This window comes from Sparus aurata, chromosome 4 (genome assembly GCF_900880675.1).
Source record: "Sparus aurata chromosome 4, fSpaAur1.1, whole genome shotgun sequence".
Classification (NCBI taxonomy): domain Eukaryota; kingdom Metazoa; phylum Chordata; class Actinopteri; order Spariformes; family Sparidae; genus Sparus; species Sparus aurata.
The window spans coordinates 11,039,470-11,064,166 of NC_044190.1; the positions used below are offsets into that span (position 1 = coordinate 11,039,470).

The 24,697-nt window shown below is 39.7% G+C and overlaps 1 protein-coding gene across 1 annotated transcript in view; it reads right to left on the reverse strand.

The window, feature by feature from the left end:
- Window positions 1-24,697, reverse strand: part of itfg1 (integrin alpha FG-GAP repeat containing 1) — a 140,421-nt gene that overhangs the window by 67,216 nt on the left and 48,508 nt on the right. The window contains exons 9-10 of the mRNA XM_030414566.1: window positions 23,216-23,310; window positions 10,216-10,367 (exon numbers count right to left, since the gene is read on the reverse strand). Of these exons, the coding sequence (XP_030270426.1) occupies window positions 10,216-10,367; window positions 23,216-23,310 (247 nt within the window). The remainder of the gene's footprint in view (window positions 1-10,215; window positions 10,368-23,215; window positions 23,311-24,697) is intronic.

Sequence of the window (24,697 nt, forward strand, 5' to 3'; positions counted from 1 at the left end):
TTTGCACGGATCCATATCAGACAGAAATGCCAGTTTTTCAAACAACAGAGAAACCCCGACATCATAAAAAACTCACTTTTGCTCAAACCAGAAACTCTGTTTTCCTTACTGTGGTTAACTTCACTTCCAACAGTCACAATGTGTGTGTGCAATTAACACTTAACTCTAAAAGCGTTCAGATAGATTCAAGGCCAGATCAGTATTCCTACTCTGACATCAGCTGGTCACAGCTAAAAGAGCAGAGGGAAACAGTTAGCACAGCTGCCTGCTGCCCACGCCACGCTCTTCACTTCAACAGAAACAAAAAAACACTACAGTTCATTATAGGAGGAGAACTGAGCACTTTCAAAACAGCATAAGCATCAGTGGGAGAGCTAACTGATGTAAACAAGTCCACACCAGTGCACCTATGAATAGCCTGGAAATATTGATACAAGCAAACAAAAGATGTAGCAGATACCTGTGGACCTCACCACCTACACACACAGTGTGGGTGGAGAGGAGCACATTCCCTGATAGAAGTATTTCTTATGCAAAAGCAATAATTACACAACACACATCCTAAACACACAAATTGAAATAGAACAGGATTATCTGTAAAGCAAATTAATTGTTGTGTCACTATTAACTGTTGGCAGTGTAGCAATCTTTATGTAAAGTTTATGTAAATCAGCACACAAACTCCTTTTAATCCATAAAGACACTGACAGTATATATTTATCATCCAGTTTATGAAAGTATCTGAGCGACTGGGAATAATTATGCCATCTGTTTAATATACAGTCTGTCAGACAAAGTGTCCTGAACTCACTCTAAACTGTGGTTTCTGTTAATCCACAGCAGAGGTGTAGCAGCTTCCTCAATGCAGCAAGAGGCACACATCACGAGATTCAGCCTGCCTAATATATTATACATTTCTATCATTTATGGGAAAAAGAATAATAAATTCTGGTCTAAAGAGAATTAGACCTAGATTATCCTAGAGAAATAGGATCCTATTTTCTTTCAGTTTCCAAATTTATTTTAGACTAAAGAAAACAATTATATTTTCACTGATTCTAATAGGCTTCATTTATGTCAATAGTTTATAGTCAGTCTGTAACTGTCAAAATGAACTAATTAATGAATGCAGTAATGAATAAAGGAGTTATGTGGATCCTACAATAAGCTTAATACATTTGTATTCAAATAGCAATTTGCATTGATACATTATATTTTCTGCTCCAGCCACTATCGTGGAAAATTATGAACAAATACACATTAGGAGGTTAGTGATTCCAGTGTAATCACATCAATGTTTGGGAAACAGATGGAAAATGAGATTAAAGCGTTTCCAAAAATATAACAAATTCTCCACTTTATGTACAGTATGATCCACATGGACAAAACATTAACCACCTTGGGAAATAAAGATGACTTTTGCTGGCAATATTAGAAAATAAATACTGTTCTCTTCAGTAAGTTATACATTTTTAATTACTTTTAAATATTCAGCCATATAGAGATGGCTAGGCAGTCCTGGAATAAAGTAAGACAAGCATGAAATTAATCAGTTATTCTTTCCACAATAAAAGATGGTGGTGACAAGTATCTGTTGCAGCCAACAGGAAGCTGACTGAATGTTAAACATTATGCAGTTTTCACTTTTTTAGCTGCTTGATTTATGGCCATAATGAAGATCCATTTGTACATTTCAAAATTCTTCAAAATGGATCAGTTCTATCTGATGTGAAATGACTGTGAAGTCTGAAGGAGGGCAGGGACTCTGGGGTGGAAGCTGGGCTGAAACACGCTGGTATACCATGAGGCAAAAGCAATAAATGCACAGGAAGTAAAATGACTAATTGTTAACCATAATGTTGTATGAATAATAAGCTCTCACAGTCTCATTAACACTAATACTGAGTCATCTTTTCAGTGTAAAAAGAGTGTAAACAGTGCTGAAGATTTCCTGAGAAATGATCAGTGGACTCAGTGGACTCTGAGTAGAAGGGTGCTCAACCATCATCTCTGTGAGTATATGCTTTGGTGGGCAATCACATGTCTGCTGCCTCTTGTAATCTGTAGTTCTCATCTGAGCTGTGGTCATCTGCTGAGGTTAAAGGTCGCAGTGAATGATGACGGCTTTGACTTCCCACAAGCCTCAGATATGGGGTATTGCTGATCTGGCTGGAAGGGAGGCTGCCTGGAAGGTGATCAGGCTGCTGTTTTTTTGTAGCGGCTCGAGGAACACATGCTGATGTGCACGAGACACATGCACACATATAATCATTTCCAAGTGCTTCAGGCAGATCACACATTTAAGCTGACCTATGCGCCTTTTAATCAGTGTATGGCTGTGACACACTGAAGTGAAAAGAAACAAAAAAAAAACATGATTACCGCTGGGGATAATCCCATTCTATAAGGCCTGGAGGCTAACACATACAATCTATACCACACACACACACACACACACACACACACACACACAAACACACACACACACACACGCGCACACACACACGGATGTCCGCTATATCCAGACTAGCAGCAGGTGGTAAATTCTCAATAATTACAACCCTATGTCACTTTTCATCTAAAGCTTTGACACATGTCAGAGCTTCTTACTGGTAATTTGCATGCTGACGATGGGAACATGAAAAGAAAGTATAGTTGAAGCTGCAGCGGTAAGTAGATCAAAGAGTAATAGGTATGAGAGGTGAAATCTGGCTTCACCGTGAGACACTGTGCTCTACAGCAACAGTTATAAAAAAATAAATGTATGCATCATTAAAAACTGATACGCATTTGGGGCTGCTACAGGCCAGCTAAAGGTACAGTGTACTCGCTGAAGGTATAATGTACTACCATGAATGCAAATTACTTGCTTGGTTACTAATCACAGACGAAGAAGATAAAGGTCTGGGCCAGACAGGAGCAAGTAAGTCTCTGACGGAGCGTTCTAATAATAATTCTATTTCACTGCCTCAATGCACATTATACCAGTCCTGTGGCTTAAGCTTTTATATTGAAATGTATGATAATATTATTTGAAAACATAAAACATTACATTCCAAATGACAGCAATTCTGTATATTACAACCTTTTTTTTTTTTTATAAAAAAAAAAAGAGAGAACCAATTGATAACCATCTTAGGCCTAGTCTACACATATACGAGCATTTTTGTCTCTCTTTTCCATCACTGTATCATACATGTCCGTTGAGTCTTTCTAAATAAAACTTCAAACATCCATACTGTCACTTTACAAACTCAGATATGCCAACATCACAACATGTACTTCAAGTTCACATTTACCAATGATGCCTCAAACACTGATAAATGTGTGCATCTGCGTCATCGTTTCCAAAAATCTTGTCTGTCCAGTCGTAAACACTGAAAATGACATTTCTGAAAACCTTTACCATGGAGTTTTCAAAAAGCTCAGTTTTCAGTGGCCTAAAATGCTCTTTATTTGTGTAGAAAAAGGCCGAAATGCATAGAAAAACTTAGTTCTAAGAAATACCCATGTAGAAGTGGACAGGGCCTCAGTTATTTCAGTACTGCTGTTACTATACTGTCCCACTGTGTTGAGGGAGTTCACCCAACCTATTTAACCTGCGGCCACAGCTACACACATGGAAATCCATTATTTAATGCAGAACAATGCTGCACAAAACTGTTTTCTTCCAGATATCTTAACTTTAATATGGGCTGAAGTTCCACTTTGTTCTATTCTATGACTTTCTGTTGCTTCTGGGCTGCAATTCATCATCGAGTGGAGACTGGAGGATGAGAGGCGATCAGACAGGTGATTCATGCTCTTCTTCTCTCTGAACAATCACTTTACAAATGGTTTTCAGTAATGCAGCAAAGCAGAAACGCTGCTAATCCAATACCACAGTACTAATCTAATATTAAAAACACTATTTCCATTTCCATCATCCAATTTTACTGAAATTAATGTCAAATGTGCTGTTCTGCAAGATGTAGCAACAATGCCATCTTGGGTCACTGGACAATTTTAGCTTGAGATTTAATTGAAAGATTAGGAATATATGATAATTGTATTGAGACAGTTTTCATAGTATCTGTGATTAATGATCAGTAATACAAAATGAGTATTTAACTAAATGACTGTGATCATAATTGTTGCATTAATGCAGCCTTCCTGGATGAAGATTTTAGTCCCTTTCTATGGCTTTCTTGATGTCAAATGTGGCATCTGCAACCTACTGAATAGCATAAATCAACTTGCTCTGTTTGTGTACGGCAAACTTCAACTAAGTAGTAAGGCCATAAAATCTGTTGTATTTACCAGGAGGCAGTTGGGAAAATAAAACTGGCAAAGAAGAGCATGAATTTTCAGCCTGCTGGGAGAGGGATAAGAACGTGATACACGGTACAAGACTGTATGCTGTGCTGTTTCATGCTGTGACATCTGCACCTAAAAGAACTACACTTTATCATCAGACTTCCTGCCGAAAGTTTCTGCCACTGAAATAACAAAAGGGAAGGAAAATCACTCCTTCTCTAGTTCCACATTATTTTTCTTTTTGTGCAAGTCTGTTTCTTAGCCTCTTTTATTGTGTCTCCCCAAAACCCCGACTGCTCGCCTTTCTTCAAACACCAGAACACCTTCAGGATCTCCTTTCAGCGGGGTGCACCAGCCTTGTATTCTTTGTTGTGGTTTAACAATGTTGATCTGTGTGAGCAAGTAAGCGTGTTGTGCAAGACAGAGGAAGAGAGAGACAGACATAGAGTCTGGAGGGACCGTCTGTCCTGTGACCTGGATATAACGTGGACCCTGAGGAGTGTAGTTTTAGGAGCTGCCGCTAGAAATTACACACTGGACAAACATGCAAACATAAACACACGTGGACACGCTGGCGCACACAAGCACACACACCCTCAATCTGTCTTGTAGTTATTAATGACTGTTTCCAAAACAGTCTGAAAATGGATGATCTATTCCCCTAACGTGTCTGTTAAATAGACCAGCATATTTATATGTTTTCCAGAACAGTGTAACAGCTCGATAGTTTAATGTCGATGACATCATCTATAATTTTAGATAAGAAAAAACTATTAATATGACTTAATGCTGACTGATAGCATCTAATAGTGCATCACTTACAGTACAATTAATGTCACACATCATTAAGTGTTGTGATAGACCCATCTGACAGCAACAACAGCAATTATTTAATAGAAGGAGACGCTGGGTAGTTAGAGTGACAGTGTGCTACTTAAAACTTCAAATTTAAACAAAAGGAATTCCAAGTTAAAGGTCCAGTGTGTTGGATTAAGTGACATCCAATGATGTGGTTGCAGATTGCAATCAACTAAATACCCCTCGACTCACCCTCCACTACAGTGCAAACAATTGTCCTCTCTTGAGAGTGTTTGGTTTGTCCCTTCTGGGTTACTGTAGTTCCGTGAGCATGCAGCATGGCAGATTATGTAGATATACAAGACTAAAACAATGGACACACTGATGGAAACAAACATTTTAATTTCTTCTGGTAGAAGCGTATACTTGTAAGTAAATACACACTAAAAATAAAACTGATATTATGTGCATCAAAATTGAGACTACAATTACTGTCATTAACAGTGACTAAAGACAAAATCCTCTTCTCCTTAAGGATTAATGGAAGAACCCTTCCATCATTTGCTGGACCAAGTCCACACTATGTCAGACCCTGAAATTATGGTCCACTGACTGAGTGAACAAAGTAAGACAGAGCATCACTGACAGGTGGTGGAGGTTGGGATGAGTGACTGAAAGAATGAGATTACAAAGCTGAAATGAGTTTCCTTTGCAGAATGTCTCAGATCATTCTTACAGACACGGTGAACATCCGATCATGTCTCTTGGACGCCTCCCTGTAGTGTGCTGCGGGCACTGGCAGCGGACCCTCGGCAGACCAAGAACACACTGTTCATGTGTCCTTTGAACACTTGAGTAGCCTCCAAAAAGGGCTGGAGGTTGCAGTTGTGTACAAGGACGTCAACTTTTTTTTTTAGCTTGCCTCCACAGCCAGAACCAATTGTCAGAAATTGGGCGGATGGTTGAATAAATGACATTATCACATCTTCAAATACAGCAGTATCATACAGATGCCACACATCTTATTTAAAAATATGTCACATTCTGCTTTTCAATGTCTAAAACTACCTTTTTTAATATATATATTAGTGCTGTCAGGCGATTAAAAAAATTAATCTAATTACTTACAGGATTTGTAATTAATTAATCTAATTAATCACATTTTAATCTCATATCTGCTAAAGGTACCCAAATAAAGAATTTGAATTCTAGTACATTACAAAATTGTACTGCATGACTAATCAATTGAATACACTAAGAAGCGAAGATATGAAATCCACATTTTTATTGGTGAAATGCGTTTCATAAATGAAATTTAAAAGAAAATGGTCAAGCACATCCCAGCAAACCAATTAGGCCAGGTGCATTATTCAAAAATGCAATACAAACACACCTATATAAATACAATTCAGAAATAAAATAAGGCCGAGTCTCAAATAGGCACTTAAGCAGACTCTCAATCCCGACGTGTTTAGCGTTTAAATGATAAGTCGAGCTGGAGCAGCTTCGGTGATAGGAGAATTATTTTTTACAAAAGCTACAAATCACCGCGTTCTTGTTGATAGTCCCGTCTTCGTTCTTTTTATAAATAAACTTGCCGTTCACAGGCCCTAGCAACGATGTGCTCGCCTCGCTCCCCTGAGTCGCATCCAGGGTGTCTGTTGTCACCCTGCTTTGACGAGCACATCCGGACAAGTTCCTCGGTGCCGTAACGTGCCACTGCCAAGTAGCCTACGGGTCATTCAATGGGCCAAATTTAAAATGCTCGCGCATTGAATTGCCACTCAGAATCTCAGAATTAATTGCGTTAATTTTTATAACGTGTTAATTTGCAGTGTAATTAATTAATCGCATTAACGCGTTAAACCGACAGCCCTAATATACAGTGGCGGTTCTAGACCAGTTTTAATAGGGGGGCCAGGTTGGGGCCGGCTTTTTTGTTAGGGGGCACATACAACCCGGAAAAAAGGATAAATCCCTCATTCAGGCAAAGCAGTGGTTACAATTTCAGCAATATTGATTGGGTAGTAAACTGCTGAGACACTTTATTTCTGCCTTTCCCTTCAGAACAAAATTATTGCAAGAAATCTGTCATTGTGTTATTAATGCAGACTCCCTGTCAGGGGGGCCACAGAGGGGTCCAGACTCGGGGTTACAGGGGCACTGGCCCCTGTTGGCCCCCCCAGAACCGCCCCTGCTAATATATATATTTTGTATAGTTGTGTCCTTACATTATACTAAACATTTTCAACATTTTTTATTCAAGGTAACAGGACCTTTCATTTGACTGCCTTTTGCTATAACTTCTGGAAGACAGTCAGACAGTGAGGAAGGAAATCGCCATCAGTACTAATCAAAAAATGAATACAAATGAACACTGCTATTACATTTCAGCCTGAATCACTTCATATTTTCATCAGCATTGGTGGTTGATGATCCCACACTCTTAAGTCCTGTTTTGTATGAGAGATCCCTAGCAGCAGAAATTGCATATGTGCATTTTGCAAAGCCATGCCCAACCTGAGCTCTCCCACAAAATGACCTCCTGCATTCATAAAAGACCCCCCAACTCTATTTATTCCTACCGTTCCCTCTGTCAGCTCATTGTTCGATTGATTCCACCCGATTACTCTCATCTCACACCCTCCACTCCTTCCGTCTTCCTACTTGAAACACAAAGATCTGTGTTCATTTTGCTGGGAGGAGGAGTGAGGCGGACTGGCAGGACTTTTATGCGAAAAGCAGCTATAAATATCCACTTGGAAGGAAGAGGAGATGAAGAGAGGGTGGCAGAGAGGGAAGAAAAAGAAAGAAAGAGAGGGATGGAGAGGGTGTGGGAGTTAAAATAGATCAGCTGTGGGCTGTACAAATATTTGGTAAGCAGAGAACATTTGGTTAGAAGGAAATTAAAGACGAAGCGATGCCCAATGCAGGATACACTGCAAAAAGTTACTGAATCCAAAGCAGAGGATGCATTCAATAAACTGTTTGGGCAAAGCAAACACAAGCACACTCTATCACTCAAGATGACCTCTGAAACCTTGTGCCTTTACTGAAAAGAAGAAATGCAGCTCAGAATTACCATGAATCTATGTATTGACTTCTGGGAGCACTATCAAATGTATGTGCCTTTATGTCATGTACTTATTAGAAGTCTTCATTTTTACAGGTTCAGGGAAGACATTTTAAGACTTCTCCAACCTCTGAACCGTTCTTTCTCTCTTACCACCCTGACCTCTTACCATCCCCATCCTCTATATGCTGATGATGTGGTGATGTTACTGTGTGGGTTGGATGGGATTACGATGCTCGGGCTTAAAATGAGAAAAAATGGATGAAGGGAGAGGAAAAGGAGAGAAGCTCTAGCTTGTGTGATTAGAGCTGTTGAGACAGAAGTCACTTCTAGATCAGGGTGACTGCAAAGGGTTAAGCCTGACAGGACTTACTGGTGATTATATCCAGCCTCGACAGAAAGCAGGCTTCAAATATACGAGTGTATGAGTCTTTTGAAGCTCCTACCCAACATCATGCCATTTCAGACACAACAAGCACTCAAACAAACAAGACATAGGAAACGCACACACGCACGCACGCACACGCACACACACACACACACACACACACACACACACACACACACACACACACACACACACACACACACACACACACACACACAGGACAATCAGTATGCATAGACAATCCCAGCCCTGACCCCTTCAGCTATCTTATCTCCATCTCTGAGGCCGGATAATCCACATTGGTCCTTCAACAAAAACACATCCACATCCTGGTGTCCATGGTGCTTACGTCCAAGCACATGCTGTAGTGATTTTTAAAGGGCTGTCTTATCAGTCGCCATGACTGTAAGCTGAAGAACACACTCACCTTTGCTGTCCTCTCTCCCAGTCTGTGCTTTCATAAACTGGATGGTAATCACTTCTTCATTATAGTGCAAAGTCATATATTCCTATTGCTCAATGCAAATCATTTTAAAACTCTACACCCTGCAGCCAAGGACAGCTTTGCACAGTTTCATGAATGTCAAAATGTCTGCAATCACATTAATTTATGCCTAATTTATGCTTCGGCTGATATCTTATGATTTATTAACGAGAAGACTTAACTACTTTTGAAAACTACTTTGAATATATTGCTGTTCTTTGGGTATGATAATAAGAGCTGTTCTTCAGAAGTATGTAATCTTAAAAATCACCTTATCAGTATTAAAATGTATGTCTGAAACTAGTCGGATTTTAACAAAGAAAATGATTACATGTGAACGTTCCTGCTCGACTTTGTTTGATCTGATCAGTCAATCTGACTTAATAGCTTTTAGTTTGCAAAAAACACATGCGTGACTGTGAACTGAAACATAACACATCAATGAGACTAGTGTTTGTGCTCCAATATGAAGACTCTTTTCCCAGCGTGAGACCATGTCAATGCAAGTAAAGTAATTTCACAGTTATTTAATGACTAAATCCATCCTCCATGTGGCATCTTAAAAAAACCCAACATTTATAGGTTTGAAAGCTAAACAGATTTACATAAGCCTTTTAAATATGCATCTTGAGATATTAGGCTCCAATCAATTTCACTTTATGTTTCGCTGGCATACTATAGTTAGTATAATCTCATCAAAATGGGGAATGTTACATGACAAATTGGAATGTGGGGAACAAATGAAGTGAGTGTTCATCAGGATTGAGAGGATATGCATTTGCATGAGATCTGTGATTCTCATGACATCGACTCTTTTACTAGCACACCATTTGTGCAGAGCTGTGTGCTACATTTGCAGCCCCTGGATGTAGACACACTAAAGCTGTGTGCCTCTGCACTGACGGCTCATGAAGTGAAGCATAGTACTGAAATGATTAGTTGGAGTGGGGTTCAGGGACCTACTTGAAAGGATTCCAAAGTACCGCTTCCAAGTAGGGATTAGTTTAATTTCAGCAGTATCTCATTCATCTACTAGACATTATCAAAAACATTATCTACAAATCTTACTCTTAAACAAGCAGTTACTCTTCAGAACACCTGACCAGCATGGCGTCCACATTTAAAAAGGCTAAATGTCAATAATTAGACTGTAGCTGAGAGTGTTTGTTCTCCTACCTGCCACTGGTGTTGCGGAGGACCACCAGGGCATCAGGGAAGCCGTCCAGGTTGTAGTCCCCGAGGTGCAGGGCCAAGGGTTGGCTGGGTTTTCCTGGCACAAAGCCCCAAACTGTTTCCCTCCGGCGGAAATCAGACAGCACTGATGCCCACTGCAACAACAACCGAAAAATACACATCATTCAGAGTTAATCAATACAACACTGGGCACAACTTTAGCAAAACAAAAGAGGAAAGGTGGACGGTAAAGCATACAGAACTTTATAAAGGCACTGCACTTGTTGTAGCTACAAAACAATGTGAACTAAGGTGCTTTACTCAATTAGTATGAAGAAAACTACCTCTAAGTACATAATAGTTCTGTTTTTTTTCTTTCTTTCTTTTTTGTACCTAGGCCATTAAACTCTTGTTAAACCTTGTGTTTGCACTGATTGTTGGCTACAATTTGGTTTTCACACAAGCATAGTAATTGTTGTATATTTTACTTGGCAACTCGAGCAGGCACACACAGACCAAAAACAACAAATACAATGTGCAAAGTACAGCAAAGGATTGCTTATTCAAAACTGCTGTGTTGAAGCAGTTAAGCGCTTGTAGTGCTAATTCTAAGGGTTGGATCATTTATCAAGGTAAGCAACAACAACAAACTTGTTGCACAGTAGAAATCTCCATTTGGATATTTCTGGTACTTCAAGTGGTTGGAAGATAATGCAAAGCCAAAAGTGAGCAGGTGCAGATCACAGTCCAGTTTGGGTAATTTAAAACCTACAATATGTTATTCAGGTGTCATCATGCTAATTATTTCATATGGAAATACCACTGGTTTCATGCATAACTCAAAGGCACTGATAAAAAATATTCGATGTAATGGTAATTACACCAAGTGAATCCAACTTGTGCTATGACAAGCTAAAAAAGAACAATTTCAAACTAATAACAAACGTTAGTCTCAGTGGACAAAGAGCAGCAGTGCAGGGAACAGACATTACAAACAACAATCACAGCAACCCTTTTCAGTGCAGTAAGAGCACTCCAAAATACTCCTCATAATGGTCTCACACTGGCTAGTTTGGGGAGTACATTTAACACAGAAAATGAAAGTGTAACGAAGTTAACTCTTAAGTCCTACAATAATATGACTGAAGTCCAATCAAACTGCCCGCCTTATAACAATTTATCTTCTTTGAGATTACCCTGAGTGCAAACTAAGACTCCTTAAGTAAGTAAGCTTTCACAAGAAAATGATTTACTTGGGAAGTAAAAAGCAAATTACTTAATTTGCTAGAAGTGACTTGTAAATCCTCAATTAAGCAACTTACTTCCTATGTGGGGAAACTGTACAAAAACAAAGCAAAATATAAAGGGAAACAAGTTATCAAATACAAGATAAAACACAAATTTCATGTTATAATTGCCATTTAGCCTGATAAACTACAGCACTCGTAGTCTGCACTCTTGCCTTTAATGCCATTCTCTTTACATATCAGATGCAGGAGCTGAAGAAGCCCTCCCATGCTGTTAACCATACACAAATGAGGCACCTTTCCCTGATGTTGACGATCTCAAATGTCGAGGTAATAAGGCCCTGAAGGGGGCCTTGCTCTAATACTGCTATTGACTGATGTAGTCGGAAGAAATAAAGTCAAACTACAGAGGAACACGTAGTACACTGCATAAACACAAACGGCACACCAGAGAGACCCTTATCACCTCTGAATTCACTTAACAGCAGCATCACTCTCCCAACATAATATCACTGGTTTAGGCCTAGACTCTCTATTTATGTTATAATGTCTTTTTCTTCCAGCAGTACAATTCCAACAGATGATGGTGAAAGCAACAGAAAAATGAGCTATTGCATTTCATTCTGCTGGAGAAAGGTTTATTGTAACAGCCCATCTATTCCCAGGGAATTCATTTTATGGAGTCCCAACCAGCGACTGGTCTCCCTGCTTACATTATTGTCCTCACAATGAATTGTTAGCCAGTGGACTCCTGTGAATTACATATAATACAAAACAGGTAGGTGTTACAAGGGAGAGGGAGACAGAGGGACAGAGAGAGAGCATTATTATCCCTAATCCTAACCCTAACACAATTCACAGCAATTCATGACTGGCATGTATTAAGTACAGGATGTTCAGTTCGGTACATGAACTGTTCTGTCTGGTGCAATTATGAATCAAATAATTACAGTCATTAATACTCTTTGACAGTCTAATTACATGCCAGGTCTTGCCACACATGTCAAATGCACCTATTGGCCAGTTATCTATCTAAATCTAATACAGCTTAATGCCACAGTCCTGCAATAAATCCTGCCTTTACAAAGGTAAGTGTTCAAAGACTTGATTTTAGCTAGGTGTCCCTCTTACCTGGCCACTGAGTGCAAATTCAAACTATAGCTTTACTAGAGTAATGCATGCTTTATTGCACACATGTGAGAAGTCTTTTATTCTCCTCTGGTTTTCTAAAAAGACTCAAAACTACGCCAAATAACCAGTTTGGAAACATTTCTATGTATTAGTGTGTGTGTGTGTGTGTGTGTGTGTGTGTGTGTGCGGCCAGATGCTGGACCTTTAAACTACTCATTACTGTTAAATAGAGAGAGCAGGTGCAGAAGTGAGTCACCAGAGAGACACTCACCAGAACTGCCACTAATAGCTTATAATATGACCAGCATGGCTGAGAAAGAAAACTGAAGCCAATTACCAATTAGTGAAATATTTATCACACAAGCCTTGATGTCAACAATTTAAATTTTCTCCAAACCAGCTGTGCACATGATGTGAACACAGGTACTGATGTAGAGGCAGACACTGGGGCCTGTTTGTAGGGGTGGCAGACATGGTGGTAGGTCATGTTAATGATATGGTTGCTATATAACAACTTAAGTAACCTTCACAAGGGCTAAGCCAAATGGTACGAAGCTTCTACTGTTGCCATCGTAATCTATGTCCAAACCAGTGTTTGAATGCCAGTCCGAAGTAATGGCAAACTAAGACAAATTCATTTTAAAAACACTTATGATTTATGGTTGACCATTGCTGATCAAAACTAACCCTAAATGAGCATCGTAATCAAACTCAAACCACTAGACATTTTGGGACATGATGAGACCACAACAATTCAACATCTTTCATTCAGCTCCCTGTGATACGCTGTGATAAAATACAATAAAAAATATATGAGAAAACATTCTACCACTTTTTCACATTCATCATTTGGAAGAAAAACACAAGTGAGATCCTTATCCATTATTTCATTTACATTTGTTTATACATATCATTTTTGTTGATTTTAAGCAAAAGCTAATCGAATAACTTTAACATCCTTTACCCTTTAGGCAAGCAAAACATTCTGCTCCACTATTTTATTTTGAAGGACAGGGCTTTTGAATATTACATCAAAATGTGATGTAAAATTGAATCAAACTTTAACCCAAGTTTTCATTTTTGACCTCACGACACAAATATGGCAGTTAAAGTTCTTAGGTTTCGACATGGAGTAACTTGGAGTAGGCTGAAGTGAGTTGAGGATTATCGTGATCATGTTCCTCTACATACAAACGGTCTCATAAAAGCAAGGAAAAGATACACCAAGATATCTGAATATTTTTCAGAGCATGAGAGCGAGCTTGGACCTTTAATATGACGCTGCTGAGTCAAGCTCTCATTAAATGACCGTCGAGTGATGTTGCAATGCGGTTTAAGAGGCTGATGGCCTGCCATATGGGTGTAAAGCTTGGCTATGATTACTCCCATCCAGAGTGGATGGGAGTGCAGGAAATGACCACTGTGCTGTGGCTGGCAGAGAGTGAAGTGAAAAGAGAGAGAGAGTGAGGACCAGAGAGGACACTTTCAGCCCATCTGTGGCCGGTAAACACAATGGTAGACAGGAACAAACATAATGGTACGCTGTCCAACACAAAGATGCGGTTGAGTAAGAGATCAAAGACATAAGAGGAGAAAAAATAAGAGAAACACAAGAGTGGTTTTGATGACTATTACCTCTTTCACACTTGACAAAAACCCACTAATCTGGCTTCTGTCTTCAGTGGGAAAAGGTATAATTGGCATTAATTCTCAGTTCGAATGATTCTGCAGTAATCACACGTATTTATCTGCAGTGACAGAATCATGACACCTAGGTGGACACACTAATTTTCACCTCTTTTTTGTAACAACGCTGTGATGCGTGTTGAAGTCAGGTCTGTTGAAGCAGAACTTCAAAGTTTGGTTAGTCGATGTTCAGTTTGATGGACTAAAATTCCATTATCTACTGGAGGTAAAATGCAATATGTAAGAATATTGCCATTCAAGATGTCCAGGCTTGAAATGGGGAAAGATGTTGATCTAATGAGCATTGACTACACATTAGTTCCAATGTCAGAAGTTATTCAGGTTTTCATATAGCAACTACGTCTGCAATTTTTTTTTTGCTCTTCAGTCTGCAAGGCACATTAATTCACAGGTGAGTTATCTTTTACGCCGCAGTCCTTTGGTCTGTGCTCAGCATTACCATGCCTTTCTCTCTCAGGACAGAGTGAGGCCTTTGCTGGCCGGCAGCCTTATCAGCAGACCACTGTGCTGCTGTTGGCCCTGAGGCAATCAGTGCACTGTCTGTTGCTTCTTTTCTAACGCTGATTAGAGGAGGAGTGAGGAATTGCACAGAGAATACCAACAGCATCGAGTCGACGGCACAAAAATGCCAATGTGTCTCATGCATTGGTTTAAAGAGACACATTTGCAGACTATATGATGGCATGTGGGCTGCTGATTAAGGTAGAGATTACATTTTAATTCATAAATAAATGTCCATAAGCTTAAGACAGCTTGGGAGAATAGCAGAGGTTGAGGGAAAAGGATGGCAAAAAAAACAAAAAAAAGACAACAAACAAAAACAAACACTACAAATAATGAGATCAAAAGTACACGCATATGCAAACTGTATACTTGTGTGCATACATTTAATCAAAAATATAACAGAGGGATGGCATAATCAAGCAGGAGTTAAACATTAAGCCTGCCACAAAAGTAATTAATCAAGCTCTGTCAAATCAAACTTAACAGATTTTTTAAACACAGTACTTAAAACATTTTATAGTTTCCTGGTAAAAAGCTTGATTGCGTCTGTCAAACATGACCTAATGACATGATGATCATATTGTGTGAACATTTGGCAGAACAAAAACAGATGATGCAAGAACTAATTGTGGTAAATTAGCAGACGATATCACAAAGCGCAATGGCAAAGTGGAAGTCTTGAGATCAGCACTTACATTTTTCAATACGGCGCTTCAGTAAGATCAGACAGAGTTTGCCCTGTGTTTGTTTTTCATTGCTCAGCTGATTTGTGTGTGGGTTGTGAGGGAAAGCATATGGGCCTCAGTGAGGATATTAAAGGTCTCTAATCCAATCTTATAATTTTTTATCTGAGAAGCTACAATGAATAGCCAACCTGACAGAGGAGCAGCTTAAATAAATCATGAGGCAGTTACTCCTTCGTCGTAACTGTGGAGGTTTTGACATTTAATCACTAAATATAGAAGAGAATTTGAATAATGTCAAGTGTGTGTCTCTACAGATTAATCTGTGGCCCAACGTCCTTCCAGTCAAACAGCTCCTAAGTCTAAATAACTCAATACTGACATTGACTGGTTCAAATGTCAACATATTAAGACTAAATTGAGTGTGAGTTGTGTGTGCAGTGATCCAAATGACCTAGTTAATGGAGATGAAGACGATGATGGGATTTGTGCTTGCGAGGGAATCTGATACCTTTAATGGTAGTGTAGGGAAGGATCCCGCATACAAATAGCTTTTTATCAAACAGCGGGAAAACACAGACTGTGTAAGAGACACACACACACACACACACACACACACACACACACACACACACACACACACGAAAGCACACATATAGAAACACACAAAAAAAACGAGGGGCACAAACACAAAACCCCCTGACATAAAATCGCTCTCCTGGCTTTGCTGATGACTACAGTGAAAAACCGACGGCATGCTTGCAGACTCCCATTGATTCAACTTGGCGGAGAGAGCTCCCGCTTCATTAGGCCAAGAAATTAAAATGTGGGCGGCCTGCGGTGGGGATGGTAGGTGGTGGTGGGGTTTTACGGGGTGATGTGGGAGGGTGCTGCGACATCGACAGACAACGAGGCTGTCCAAAGCAATAAAATGATAAAAAAAAGAAAAGAAAAAACAGCCGTGTAATGAAGCAAAGGCTTTTATGATCCGAGCGATATAATGACTGTAATACTCATCATATTAGAGCTGGCACTAAAAGACAGCATGGGACTGAACAGCGGAGGAGTGGGCGAGAAGAGCTCACGACTAAAACTTAGTAAAGTATACATTCGGCCAGTATTACAATCATCATTGGCAATTATATGACTATGGGTCTACATGTATGTTATGATTTTACCCCAAAATATAATTCACATGCGCACAATCTTTTACTAAAGCATTTTCAATGACATGTTCTGACAAACAGCAATTGTTTTCTCTCAGTAAGCACCTTAACATACCAAGGGCCAATGGAACTTAACTGCTTTTTTAAACATTATCTTAAATGTGATCAAAATAGCAAAGTGTGATTCCAAAGGGTATGTTGGGGCAGGGAAATCTAAAAAATGCATTTTGTTTTGTAGTCATTAAGTTCATGTACCCAAATCTAGAAATGTGATTCAAGTCCCAAGTCTTTTTCTTCTTTTTCTGGGGTATGTCAAGTCATGTTTAGTCCTTGGTTTAGGCAAGTGAAGTCCAAAGTCAAGTCGCTTCCCATCAAAACAAATGCATTTGTATTATATTCATTAGTATTCAATGAAATAACTGTAATACAAAAAAACTTTATAAAAGCTTATCTAATTATTATTTTCTTCTCAATCTAAAAAGAGGAATCACTTTCAAACAGTGAAATAGTGACAGACAAAAAGTAAAAACATAACTTGAAACAAGCCATTATGACTCAAGAATCAAGTCTATAACTATATAAGTCCAAGTCAATCTCAAGTAATTTATTTTCTGTCAAATAGCAGGTCATTAAAACAGTGCCTTGAGTTGACTCTATTCCAAGTCACAATGACTCAAGTCCTCATCTCTGCCAAAATCTGATATGAGAGTACAACACAGAATGTGAGATTAAGGGCTCCATCTTCCACTCGGCGGAAATCATTGCACAGCGCAGGGCAAGTGTCAGAACCAGCGAGGGAGCGCGACCATATGTCTTTGTGTCAGCTGAGCAGGGTGGAGACGCTGCTACCTGCTGCCAGTGTCACCTCTCTGACCACTGACTAACCAGCTGACTGGGATGACGAGGAGGAGGCTGTCTGACTCACACTGGCTGCCCTTACACTGTCTGGGCAGCAACAGTAGGCAGCTGGCATGCTCTTCATGGGGGTAGAATGTGTGTTTTGCATGTGTGTAAATGGGAAGTTTTTATAAGCGACAGAAATGTGCAGACAAAAAAACATACAGAATTTGGTAACTTAATTGTATCTGTTTTATAGGTAAGGAAAGTGTGTTGCACAATAAATATGAAAAGATACCAAAACACATTTCAGAGGAGCCACATTCAAGAAAATGTGAAAGTGGCTGGTTCACATACCAGTTTTATTATGTTGTTAAAATTCTAACATTCACTAGCCATATGGCCAATGAGAAAAAACATTTGCACAGAATTTTTTTTCAGCATATTAAAAATATTGTGCTCTATTTTGGCTGTGATAACTTGCAGTTAGAGGGCTGCAAGCATACTCATAGAACTGGAGTAGCAGAGAACCGTGTTCATGCCAAGCCAACTACAGTAACACAAACATGGCACCCCATGTTCTCCTTTATTGTGTTCAAGAACCAATATGTCTTCATCTACTCTCCCCATCTGAAGAAGTGAAGACCCAGAGGATTACCTTTATTTTCGATGTTCCCACAACTAACCCTATTATTTGGACTGATTTCTCAACAAGGGCTAGCAACTTAAAATACAAGATACGCTTCAAAACTCAAATGCAAGCGTGGATCGTTACAGAGTTCAAACTTGGAATCTCTAAAATGTACCATTGCTATGGGTTACTGTGTATTTAGCAAGGAAACCTTTTGGACCTAGCACCAACTGTGCCAGGATATGACTAGTGTCTATTGTAGAATGTATGTAATGCAGAAGGATTCAGTTTTAACTGACAGTCAAGAAAAATTCTTTAACTTGTGCCTGTTGAATCCAATTTAACAACCAGAGTAGTAGATAACGGAAACCTTGTACTTTTGGAACTTAATACTGCAACGCAGCTAGGTTGGCTCTGTTGTTGACCTTACAAAAAATCTCCTTCTGCTGCGTGATCCTCTCCTGTATGTATGTCTGTTGTCTGAAAATGTACTTGATAGACAAGCCCTGTGGTACACTGACTATTGTACTTGGGTACATTTTTCCACAGATAAGTACTGTTGAGACTTGTAATCCTACCCCTTGTATAACTCTGACAATAAGCTACATTGCATATACTAATTAACCTTCATTATCAGGCAGGTTACTCCCCTCAAACCTCAGATAAGCCTAGACCTGATTAATGAAGACAGTAAACACATCTTTCTGAAAATACGTTCCCTAACACTGGCAACAGTGTGAAAAGGGACATAAACATGTTTAAGTGGAATATTCCTTTTATAATTGTTATACATTAAAAAAGAAGATACAGTGATATAGATTTGTGGTCATGTCACCTTCGCTGTTGTTATAATCTACATTATGAGGTCTTGTGGTGATAGAAAGGCATTAGTTTGGAGATTTCTTGGATTTTGTCATAAAATACAGTAAATATTAGTTGGCACAGAAGAACAAAAGCAATATCCTCAAAGCAAATCAATTCCTGACTGTTTCTTCTTGCCACAGAGCCAGGGGATGTGAACTGTGGCCAAACAGTAGCCGTCTTGGGTCACTCACTCATTGATGCTAGATGAGCAGTGTGGGAGAGCGCTGTGTCAGCCTGCACTCAGTGTCTATGCCTTCTGCAGTTCTTTTACTAAAAATGCTCGTTCTTGCAGTGTTTTACTGATGTTCAGGAGGTCTTTCTATCCACCTAACTAAAATACAGTAGCTTGTTACTATTCACTTGACAGGCGTAACAGCGAAAGATATACAAAGACACTTCTTTCTTTGTCATTTAAAAAAAAAAAAAAAGTAAGAATTTCCTTAAGAAAAATGATAAAACTAAATCATAGCAAATAGAATGCCATGTACCTATTTGGGAACCAACTTTATTATTTAACTTAGGGTCTCAGCACATAGTCTGGGGCACTACAACTCCACTAGCTTAGCTGGATTTCTACTGAAAAGCTGACTAAATTTACCACTCTTCTGCAGTTATTATCGAGAGCGGACAGGGAAAAGAACGGAATTCAGCATTTCTTACCCGCACTCGGTAATCGTCGCGTCGGGACTTCCCCGACCCAGAAGCTGATGGAAGAGAGTTGAAATCTGTTTTTAGCTTCCCAATAGAAATCCAGCTAAGCTAGCGGAGGTTAGATGCCCCGGACTATGTGCTGAGACCCTATTTGTACTGTTGCTGAAGTTTGGTGCTGTTCTGAGCATTATTTGTGGCTTTTTGGTGGCGGTTTATATTTGGATCCATTTACTGCAGTGTATTGTTGTCGTGCGGTCGTTTCTGAGGTTGATAAAACTCCGTAAATTAGCGGTCTGCTAACTTGATCTCTCGAGAGGGAGTCTAACACAGTTTCACGGTGATTTAGACCATGGATTAAATTTACACCGGAATATCCCTTTAACAGAGCCCAAAGTCACAGCTTTAGTACATATAATTACTTGGTAATATCATATGATAAGCTTGGCGAATCTAAAACCAAAGCATTAAAAAACAAGGGAAAACAAAACAAACTAAATAAATTCAGACACCAGGTTTCAAGAATTTGCTTCTATTAACTTAACTACCCATCATTCCATCTCCAAGTTAACTGTGAAAGATACTGTGCACTGGCTGTGTGTTTAGACATAATTATAAAAGGACATATAAAACAAAAGACATGCATTAAAAAAAGTAATTTAATTAATATTACATAATAATCAAACAAATACCACCTGTGTGAACCACTGGGCTTGACATAAAATTATATTATTCTCTGCAGTAATTTCCAATTGTGTAATAGAATGTGGAGGTACAAAAATGGAGGTCCACAGTAGAACAGCAGGCTTGATCAGTGTGTGTCTGTTAGGGCAGCGAGTGAAGAGAGATTGTTGAAGACCCCTGTGGTTTCCTTCAATATTGTGAGCTGACGGCCTGGAGCTGCTGCAGAGGTACTGCAGAGGCAGAACTCAGGCTGAGACCGCAGGACAGAAGGACTGAACTGCTATTCGGAGACAAACTACAGACACACACTCGTTTCTACTCAGCGGGACTTCTATGCACACCCGAAGGCATCATCATGTCTTTGCCTGTGTACATATCACTTGTCTTATTCGTTCTCCATTCCTCTTTTCTGTTTTTCCTGCTCTTATTCCCTCTGAAGAGACGACAGAAAGAGCTTTTTTTTTATTGCCTCACCTTCCTCCTCCCAGCCCCTCCTTCTTCTGCCCTTCCATTATTTTTCCATATTTCTCCTTTCCTACATCAAGCTCTCTTTTCATTCTCCCCCCCCCCTCTGTTTTCTACATCACTCCCTCCATTTTCTCTGTGGGCCGCTACCCCTAGAGGAGACATCTGCTGACTAGCTGCTCCACTGTAATGGAGCCACATGCACACAGCCCTACAGTACACACCTGGTGTAAGATCAAGAATAACCACGGCACTGGGAGTGTTTACGCCAAAAATAATACTGAATTGATGTGATCAGAACTTTGATGTGGATTAACATAAAAACTGCACGTTTGTGGAAAAGTTCATCAGTATGTCTGCATATTATTATCACGAGTCCATGAAAACACAGAAGCCTAGAGAGCCTGATAACCTCCACACTCTGCCCACCCATCCTTCCCTCTCCTCCTGTCTCTCTATGTGGCAGTGATGACTGTCTCTCAAACGCACAGTGACAAAGAACACAACATGTGTTCACTTCATCCATCAGTGCAGATAAGTCCTCCTCTCCCTGCCTCCCCTCCCCTTCTTTCAACACCACTCCGTTCACTTCTCTCTTCAATCTCCATTTTTTTGCCGCTGACAGGCAAACAAAAGAAGGCATGTCCACAGGGAGCGTGCATCAGTGAGTCTCTGTGTGTGTGTCTTTTCTGTGCACGTGTGTGGGGGCGGACATGCAGATAAGCCTGTAATATTTCTATTTTGGACTGAAAATAAAAAGTGGAAGCTAGTTCTCTGGCAGCAGAGGAAGCAAGAAAAAGGAGTGGAGTCTCCTGCCAAATGGTAGGATGCAACTGAAAAGACTTATACAAGATGGTACGTAGGTGGCGGTGGCGGTGGTGGCGGTGGCGGTGGCGGCGGTAGCAGAGAAGTGTGTGCTCATGTGAGTGTAAGAACAACGGTGAGTAAACGTATATTCACTTCTCTAAGTTGAATGTTAATCGGACAGGACTGAATGTGTGTGTTCATCTATCACTACTAGATCAGCCCCTATGTCTTTCTAAGCCAGAGTCCCTGCGCAGTGAGCCACGTGTTCAATGTCCTCTTGAAATAGACAGCCAGTATGCTGAGAAACAGGAGCTCTGACACTGAAATGGAGCCATGCAGAGAGGAGCGAAGCCATAAAGAACATAAAGGACAATAGTATTAATGAGATTGTTCTGATCAGAATAAAAAATGCATGAACAGATAAATAATCTGCTGAAAAGAGACCCCTTTTTGGTCATGGAAGCAATTACCATCCTCCCTAACTATTAAAGGTAGAAGAAGTCAGAGTGGATGGTAGAGTCCAATAAGTGTGAAAAGGAAAACTGCACTTCCTTTTCAATCACCTCTTCTTTAATGCTGCATTCCATTATACTGGGAAAGAACTCTCCAACACAGAAAAGTGCAAGCAAATGGTCATCCAAGATGGATTCCAAGTCAGAAACTCTGACAAGAGTCATTGGCCTATGCCATTACACAGCAGTATGGCGGTTTACCCAGTGAACAATTACCGTACAGCTGTTAATTCCCTTGTACTCTATGTAATGAGAGTAATGTTGCGAAAGATGCTGAAATGTCAACATTGTAGTCACCAGCAAAATTTTACATTTAAAAAGCTAAAACGAGGGTTGGGCGATGTCTCCCAAACTGGCAAAGACAGCATCTTAATCCCATTGAGAATCTTTGGGATGTGCTGGAGAACACTCTACGAGGCAGCTCGACTCTCCCATGGACCGCCACAAGCTGAAGGTGGTCCATAGAAATATCAATGTGTCTGATTTCTCTTTTGGCTGGGCAGAGCAGTTGCCAATTAATTTTATGTCAATTGACTGGATCATTAATCGTTGTTTCATCTCTTTAGCACCGACTCACATTTCATCATCTTCCTCTCACATATCAGTATCAAACTTCTATATTAAACACAGTTATAATATACACGCTGACGATATACTGCACGTAAACTAAACATTGCAATGGAAATGTTCTATCCTGAACACGTCACTCTGGAGCGCCCTGTTTCTCAGCTCAAACACACCGTTTTATATTGTATATCTTCCTAAATCAAATATCTTGTGACATTTATTACATCTCTGTTTGTAAGTCAGAGTTTTGCTTGAGGGATGATGAGTGAGATACTGTTTGAGGACATACATTTTTCATTAGCTAAACTCTTTACTATACGATGTGTGCTTTTAACATACACTGGAAGAAATCTGAAGTGTTACAATGATTAAAGTAGTTTCTGACAGATCTGAGCAGAGGATGAGTACAAACAGTGGAGTGGTATCACAAAGAATGGTAAAGGCTTAGAAAAAGAGTTCTGAACCTAAAAAGTGGTTGACTGAATGGAAAATCAAGGTAATCCATTGAATGAGGTCAAGTGTCATAGGGTCATGTGTGTGTGTTATGTACCTTCCCTGAGCCTGGCTTGGCCAGGTAGATGGCACTGTGTAGACAAGCTTCATCCTCACACACAGGGAGGAGGTGGTCCTGGTAGCCATCACCATCTGCCAGACACAGAAACAGAGAGAGTTAAAATTGCGAAGCTGAAATGTTGGATGGAAGCAGCTTGAACCATGATCCTCTGTTCTCTAAAACAGAACTATTTTAATATTTCCATTCCTTCAGAATGCCTTGGATTTGTTCTGGAAGCAACTCAAAGCACAGCGCAGCTTCTGGCAACAAAAGAAAATGGTGCCATTCTTTTTTTTCCCCACATGTGAGCCGGATCACAGGAACACCTGCTTGTTTCCTACGAGCAAACGAGCGGCACTCGTCTCTTTGATGCCTTTTGATAATATCAGCTGACTTGAAGGATCATTTTCTCCACTGATTTCCATCGCTATTAATTATTATCATCATATTGCCATGCAGGCTTCACTGAATGCACAAACGGGAACAGAGTCACCAAATCAAAACACCAGCTCTTCAAAGCACAACACTTCAGTCCACCACACTCACTTTCAGATAAAACACACACACACACACACACACACACACACACACACACACACACACCAGTGTATACCATATGACATAAAACCACAATTCAATATACATTAACATTCATAATCAGAGTTTGACTTGAGCTAAAACCATTATTTCATCACTTAATCAACAGAACAGCCTATTGTTATTGTTACTCCTTATACCTAGCCTTTTCTAGCTATGACAAGTCTGTAAGAAAAAAACCTCTGCACAGCTTTTGAAGTTTTTTGGCTAGTTCATAAAGACAGTGCACACACGTTCTGTGTTCAGCCGTTGGCACGGAAATTGACACCAGACATAAAGAGGTGAAACTGCTTCCAGGCTTCTCATCGCACTGTTTGTCTGAATCCCTTTCAACAGGGCAAGTGCACCACTCCCAAACAGATGTTGTGCCATGTGGAAGGGGAAAAGTGAATGACAATGATGATGAATGACAGTACAAAGCAGGGGAGGAGGAGAAACCCAATATGGCTGTCAGGGGCAACTGAGGAAGACGGGGAGAAAAGGTGAGAGATAAGGAGATGCACGACAAAATATAGAATGCAAACAAGTTTTTTATGGCACTGTTACATATTTTAAAATCATAAGAATGTTAAACTGATATAAGGTGATTATACTTGTTTAATTATGTTAGAGGAATTTGTTGAAAATGGACATTTATAATAAAAAAAACTGGACAGAAACACCACTAATCACTTATTATCTGTTTTTCATGGTTAGTGGCAATACGATAACTGATCATTTTACATTTTAGTATTTTTAATTAACCATAAACTGTAGTGCATGCATGCTATAGAGAAAGAAAGGCTAAGATGCAGGGAGCAAAATTGGATTATTTAATATTCCAATAAGATTTGTGGTGTTAAAAACCTGTAGACTTTTCTCTCCTCCTGGAAACCTTGCAGG